The sequence below is a fragment of the Ceratina calcarata genome, unplaced genomic scaffold (assembly GCF_001652005.2).
Source record: "Ceratina calcarata isolate Rehan_Ccalc_2016 unplaced genomic scaffold, ASM165200v1 scaffold397.2, whole genome shotgun sequence".
Classification (NCBI taxonomy): domain Eukaryota; kingdom Metazoa; phylum Arthropoda; class Insecta; order Hymenoptera; family Apidae; genus Ceratina; species Ceratina calcarata.
Genome location: NW_017163090.1, coordinates 1,296,967 through 1,304,260, shown reverse-complemented (window position 1 = coordinate 1,304,260; position 7,294 = coordinate 1,296,967). Strand labels below are relative to the sequence as shown.

At 36.8% G+C, this 7,294-nt stretch overlaps 1 protein-coding gene across 1 annotated transcript in view; it reads right to left on the bottom strand.

Annotated features, from left to right (window-relative positions):
- Positions 1–42: 42 nt before the first annotated feature.
- The window catches only part of l(2)05287 (WD repeat-containing protein l(2)05287), an 8,602-nt gene continuing 1,350 nt past the window's right edge, over positions 43–7,294 (bottom strand). Inside the window, exons 3-15 of the mRNA XM_018026923.2 lie at positions 7,141–7,292; positions 6,942–7,061; positions 6,683–6,870; positions 6,447–6,605; positions 6,170–6,363; positions 5,915–6,099; positions 5,691–5,854; positions 5,431–5,617; positions 5,165–5,343; positions 4,936–5,108; positions 4,678–4,863; positions 364–485; positions 43–273 (exon numbers count right to left, since the gene is read on the bottom strand). Of these exons, the coding sequence (XP_017882412.1) occupies positions 78–273; positions 364–485; positions 4,678–4,863; positions 4,936–5,108; positions 5,165–5,343; positions 5,431–5,617; positions 5,691–5,854; positions 5,915–6,099; positions 6,170–6,363; positions 6,447–6,605; positions 6,683–6,870; positions 6,942–7,061; positions 7,141–7,292 (2,205 nt within the window). The 3' untranslated portion in view covers positions 43–77. The remainder of the gene's footprint in view (positions 274–363; positions 486–4,677; positions 4,864–4,935; positions 5,109–5,164; positions 5,344–5,430; positions 5,618–5,690; positions 5,855–5,914; positions 6,100–6,169; positions 6,364–6,446; positions 6,606–6,682; positions 6,871–6,941; positions 7,062–7,140; positions 7,293–7,294) is intronic.

Sequence of the window (7,294 nt, the reverse complement as noted above, 5' to 3'; positions counted from 1 at the left end):
AAATAAACATGATTAAAATCCTTTGGACCTAAGTAAGATTGGTAAAAAATTATTAATTACTATTTATTATTTTCTTTTTATTTAATTTCAATTTCTCCTCGATCTGGAAGTATAGTTGACAGGAAGGACCAGTTGTGATCGACAACTTCTACTTTTGTCTCATCATCGATGTCTGCGTTCTCAACCATAGGTGGTGATTCACGTTTTTTTGTCCGTGATACTTCCTCCTCGCTCTCTTCAGCCGATTCGTCGCCACTCAGAGTTCCATCATTCCTAAAAAAACGTGCCAAAATCAACTCGTTCAAATTATTAATTCAAGATTATTTTCTCGCGTCAATCCGCAATCATGCTTTATTGGAATACCTTTCACTTTTATTATCGTCCCCTGATTGAGTTTTCGATACGGAGGACGATAACAGAGACGTGATGAAAGACGCACAGAGTAGCTTCATGGGTGGTAAAGTGTGTGCCGAGACGCTCAGGAGCTGAAATGATAGTCAACAATTAAGAATACTCAATCTCCTTAGTATCAAGATGAACATATGAATGTATGTGACACTTGAAGTGCGTTTACTTCAGCGACTCTATATGACGTTCGTGGCGCCCGATTAAATAATTAGTCGTAAGACTGACGCAGACACCACCCCCGAACGAAAATTTCTGCAATTCCTGTAATCTTCCACTTCAGATCTAGGTTGACACGTCTCTTACAACCTACACGAATATTCTTCTCGGTATACACTAGTTTTCGCCAGACAATTGTTATGAAAGACGTGTTTCATCCAGCAGAAAACAAGCAATATCAAGAAAAATGATGAATCTCCATCCTAACGTTAAGTGTTCCTTGTAGAAAATTCTATTCAATTCATTTACAGTGCTATGAAATGAAATTTCAGTCATTTTAAGCAGAAAACGTTTAATGAATTAATAAATTAAATAATAAGGGCAGGAATAAAAAAATAAAAAGGAAGCAGGGGGCTAGTTTAAGACGATTTAACAAGATTAAATAGAAAAAGATAGGAGCACGCTCCGATACACACCCACACGCAGAACGAACACGATTTTATTAATAGGTAACGTAACAATCAGGACAGCTCCCGCGGGAGATAAGACTTTGTTCCTAGCTTCCCTAACAGGTTCGTCCTGACCTGGTTTTCCCGGAACATTTGCACACAAGTCCGTAGCGGTGTTGAAAACCATCGTTCGTTCGTTCGTTCCATTATACACCGTAACGAGAACTGAATAAAGGAAAGCACCGTCGAAAGTTTCGATTCTCCATCATCGGGTCTTGGCAGAACTTCGTCTTTTAGTTACTCATTAATCTCTCAGAAGAATCGAAAACTTAATTAAAACAGCCTCTCCGCCTTGCGAGAGATCTATCATTCTTATCGGAGCGAGCGCTTTCACGCGTATTGGCACAGTTGGGAAATATTAAAAGGCAAAGGTAACGGCATATTGGAAAATATATCGTTGATATTTAACGCGAAATAATTAATCGAAAAGAGCAGTAATAATTGAGTCGCAGATGCAATTGAAGTAATGTTAATGGAAGGAAGTACAGTTTAAGAAGATGTAAGGAAAATTCAGAGTACTTTATTACGTACGTATCTCTATAACAGTACAGAGCATGAAATGGATGGTAAACAATTAAGTCTACGCGATTCCACAGAATTGACGCAATGCATAAAAGTGAGAAAGCGGTGAGCTAGCGGATATCCGTCAAAGTACCGACGTGGACGTATGCAATTAATTACCGGCTATGCTATTTTACGTCTGTATTTTAGTGACGTCGACTCCAGAATTTAAAAATAGCCTTTTCATTCGTTTCTCATGTAATTAATCCTTTTTATTTCAATAAGATTCGCCTGTGTATAGCATAAATGAATCTTATAACTTTTCAATAAACAAAAATTTTGAATGACATTTACAATTCAACATGCAATACGTGTGAATTCTTCTTAACGTTGTAGTGATCATCACGTGACCTTAAGGACTTAAAAAGCTAATGATGATCCTTAATTTACTTAGCCTCCAGACGTTCGTGGCGATCGCCAAATGGGGCAAGATTTAACATTTAAAGAAGCTGATAATGATAGATATTATCGTGTTCATTCAAATGAACAAATACGGTGAAGAACTACTTGTTGCATGACTCTTGTCACGATAAGGGACACTCAGTTTATTGATTTTGCATTGGCTTTAAAGCGGCGAAATTTCACGATACACGTGGACGTCGGTCTCCTTGAAACCGAACTCCTATTGTTCTGGTGAACTATCGTGTATGGCCCTAATATTAAACGGTTAGAAACGATCTATTTCTGAAGCCGCTTCTAGCTGTAGCCCGTGGAACAATCGTGAATTCCTTATCATCGTAAAATAAAAGTGAAATGAGTAAACGATATATTTTTTCTCTTGGCTTTGTCTACCAACTGACTTATGATAAAAATAATTTGTGGAATCGTTCCACCTACTATTGAAGAATAATTTCTTGGAAGGATTCCTCAAAGTCGGGGTTTTGAATGAGACATCCAGTAACGATTTATGAGTTGGATGATACTTAAAATATTTCATAGACAAGAGCATGTTTGAAAAATCTTGAAATGGAAATTATATAGTACTTTTTTGAAAGACGTCAGGAAAGATTCGCTTGCCGAAGATTTTTCCACGGAAGACAATGCCCTAGGTCAGGGGGATAACTGGAACGCTGTGAGAGGGTGGGAGCGCGGAGATGTAGCTCCTATATTAAATCATGGCGAGGCCACTTCCCAAACTCAGTTCTACGTTGAACGCTCAAGCAAGACACTCTTCCCCATCAAGCAACAAGTTCGCTCCTTATTCAACTCTTTATTAAATAAATTCTGCTGGCTGTTTTTGACTACAATTAAAAGTACGTTAAAGAAAAGAATAAAAGAGGTAAATTAAAATAAAAGAAATTAGCATTTTCTAGGAATGTNTTTTTTAACACATAAACACTCGCCGCTAAAATAATTCTTCAATTTAGTTTTTATTGACAGCATCTTTGAAATATTTTATTGAAGAAGCGGTAGGAGAAGCGAGTTGGTGACTGCGTTCTCAAAGTGAATCTTTCGGTGCATCAGAAGAACAAAAGGAGAATCGGAAAAGGCTTGTTGTCAACGATTTCGGGGATGAAGTTAACAGCGTGGAATTTTGTGTCGTGCATCTTCGTGGCTATCCTCTTTCTAGGGGTTGCTGCGAGTGCACATCCTACTAACAACCCAAAGGTAGTGCGTACCTTTCTTCATGCTCAGTTTTCTTTTTCACTGATGTGAGATGTGAAACTCTTTCAAGTAGGAATCATCTACAAGTCACTTCGTCAGTTTTTCTCAGTTATTAAAATACGTCATCATTTATCTTATTAAATATAACGTATGCTATTCGAAAATTATTTATCTCCGATGCCTGTCGTGTTTCATTCTCGGTATTTAGAAATTTGTTGACGACAATTTAATTTGAACTGAACCACGTGTTGAAAGCGATGCGTGGGCAACTGGTTGGGGCTTTGATCCGTGAACTCGCGGTGAATTAGACACGTAGAAGCTCGTAGGTGCGTAGAGCAATAAAATAGACAAGTCTAGAAAGATGTGACGGTGAATCAGATCGTCAATTGTAATTGGTAATGCGCGGAAAATATCCAGTTGCCTTTAGAAAACACGGAAGCGCATACTCAATTGCTTCGGTAGATGGTACCGTAAATAGAGTACGCATTAGCGAAAATGATCTTTATAATTAATCGCACGATATAAGAAGTCGTAATTAAGAATTTCTTCTGTTACAAAAACTTGAAACAGTAAGAAAATAAAATGACATGCATGTGAGAAGAATCGTGTTATGACTTCGTTTTATCTAAATAATTTACTTATATTTGTTCTACGCTACAATGATCTTTTAGGTTTTATTAAATTTAGCCAATTATTTTTTCAAGATGCATAACTTGGAGGCGTTCGAGAACATGAGACGGATCCCGCAATGGCACTGTCTGCGTTATAGGAAATTCGATCTCGTGCGCCGCTGTCGAAACTACCGCTTCGGAAGGAAACACTGACAACTAGAAAATCATCGCATTCTTGGATCGATAACCGCGACAAACAAATCATTGTACTACATGCTCCCTCGACCAGCTGTTCTAAACGTTCTCTTACAAATGTTCAAACTTATATGAAATTCTAGACAAAATGTAACAATATCTCGATGAGATTCTCATAGCAACTCTCAAATTATTTATGCACATAGAAAACATCAGTCGTATAGATCTAGTTTAATTCCTCATATTTCATCACTTACTTCAAGACTGCTTTCTATAACTTTGAAATTCATCTTCGATGTCCTCGTTGTTTAGATTAGAATGAAAATAAATAAGTAAACAAGAAAAATGCGGACTTACACATGCGGACTAATACAGGATTAACTGCTTAAGTTGTTTCTGCGATACAAATGTTGTGTCTACCGCGTTAAGTCATTATTACTTCGATTGCTATGTTTTTTGATCAATTATTTATACCGTATTGTAACAGGAATTATATGTACATGAACGTTCACTGATCTCATGTTAAAATGAGAATGAGTTTTAGAATAAAGTATTCTTTTTTATCGCAAGAATCGGAAATTTGTATCCTTCACCTGTCGCTTCTCGATATTTAAAAGTATAAATGTACTTACCTCTTCCACTATTCCTGTCCCGGCTTCCCCTAATTGGTCGTGCATGAAGGGAGTGACTGCTTCCTTGTCTACAGTAGTTTTGGCCGCCACTAGATTACTGAAGGCCGTAGCAGGAACGGTTGCTTTTGAGGACAAGATTTCCAGCGAAATAGTCACTTCGGACTCCGGTTCCAAGGTCAATAATTCCTAACAATACATAGAAAAATTATACCACGTAAAAACATTTAGACAATTTTTTACAGCTATATTATTACGTACTTGATTAGAGTCTAGAAAGAAGAGCTGCGACTTTCTTTGCCAAAGTCTATGCGAAGAATCTCGTTTCTCTTGTAAATGTGGCACGAAGGCTGCTCCCAAAACGGAACTGTTATTTTCAATAACATTCTCCCTCGTGTAGATTGGTGTTGATTTTTGCGGTGTGAATATGAATACTGAAAATGAGTAAATTAATATATGTTAATGTATGTAAACAGAAATTAGAACTTACATGAATTGTCAGTTGTAAAAACGGCCATATACGTGGATTTCGGATCTGCTGTGAGAGTTGCAATTTTTAAGGGTACGCTCCATATTAAGGAAAGCGACAGAATGTTCCAAACAGCAATATGGTGAGCGGAAGCTGCTATTACGAGATGACATGCTTCCTGCTTGCCAAATTCAACTCGCCTAATAAAGTAATGATAATATGAACATACTTAGTTGATTTAGAAATTTAGTCTGGTATTGTCCTGCCACTTTTTTTATGAAACTTACATCACTGGATATTGATATTGACTATGTCGAAGACTGTATTTGAATGTACAGGTCTCAGGAATCCATATTGTCACGCTAGAATCAAAACCGATCCCAACTAACGAACCATCTATCGAGAAGCCAGCATCCGATACGAGCAAATTTCTATAATCTCCCATACTATGACACTGCCAATGTTTCGCTTTCTCTGTAATAACGTTTACATACATATATAATGATTTATCATATCGATCATATATATATCGATAAACTGTACGTACTGTGAATAGATGAAGGTTCGACGAGATGCCATAATTTAAATTTTCTATCTCTGCCGGTTGTAACCGCTAATATTTCACCATCATCAAATAACGTGCTCGGTTGGAAATGTAAAGCATTTACGCCACCCTCATGAGGAAGCTCGATAGACGTGTTCAATGTAAATCTAGGAAGCAAATACAACAATCTAAAGACTGTATATGAAAAGCGCGGATTTCATACTTACAATTGTTGCTTAGTGTCGAACATCCAAAACTTCAATCTTACTTCTATACACGACACTTTATCATTTCGTTCCTCGACAGTTGCCATCCACGTACCATCATGATTTAAAGCTATTTTCGTTACTTCTGTGTTCACAATAATTACACTACGTTCTTGTGTTAAAAAATTTTGGGCGGTAATGTTTATCTGAAAGTTTATCGTGATATTAAGTATTTTTATCGATCGTATTAATTTTATCCAATAGATTGCTACTTACATTATACAATAAACTTTTTGTGTAAGTATTATAAAATTGAACGTGCCCGGTGCGGCTATTTAAGACGAGACAGTTCGTACGAGGATCAACAATTAATCCAGCAGGAAACAGATCTTTGGAGGACAGTGCGACGCCCCACGTAAAATTCTGAATTACTGACGTTAATTTTCTTTGTGGATTTACGACTACAATACCTATAATTTTTAGTAGAATAAATAATAATTATATAAGTTGCACCTGCATAAAGCTACGTCGTGATACTGAAGAATGCTCTTACCATTATCTAAAGTAGATACAGCGACATACAAATTATCTGGAGCAATAGTAAGGTGTTTGATGGGTGCAGGAAGACGGGGAAGGAAAGATTTATGATGCGGATTTGCCAAAACCCACTTTACCAACACGCACTCTCCACCTCCCGTGTACATGTGACCGCCTGTAATTATCATCATGCACTTAATTGTTGCCCTAACAAATCTAGGAAGGAAAATATTAAAAAAGTAGATGATATACCTGATTTACTGAATGCTATTTCTGTAACGGGTAATGTGTGCCAGTGATAAACTGCTGTGTAAGGCCTCGATTGGAACAAATTCCTCCAAACTACTACACGACCGGTTGAATCTCCCGTGGCAACACATTCCTCTTCCGGATGTCCAGCTATACATGTTGGCAATCTGCCTGTTTTACCCGTCTTGTGTCTATAAACTTTATTAGTTAAATTACGATATCACAACTGGTTTCCAGTTCTTTCTTAAATACAGATACGTACAATTTGTCAATAAGATTCCTGGATGGATTAAATATGTGTAAATCAACATCATGAAGAAGCGCTATCAGATTCTCTCCATAATTTCCAATGATATCAACGTAATACTCATGAGAATCTGTTCTGTGATAACATATAAGAATCGATAATTAATCTTGAATTTTCAATGTTATTTTGCTATTCAAAGAAAAATTTTACTTACGGTATGCATGTAGATTTTGTACAGTTTCCATGATCAATATCTAACAAAACTATATAGATTTTTGTATTACACTTGGATATATATGTTACAAGCACTTGGCGTAATTCAGTTCCCTTGTGAGTTTTGTAATTTACAATATGAAAGGTTCTTATCT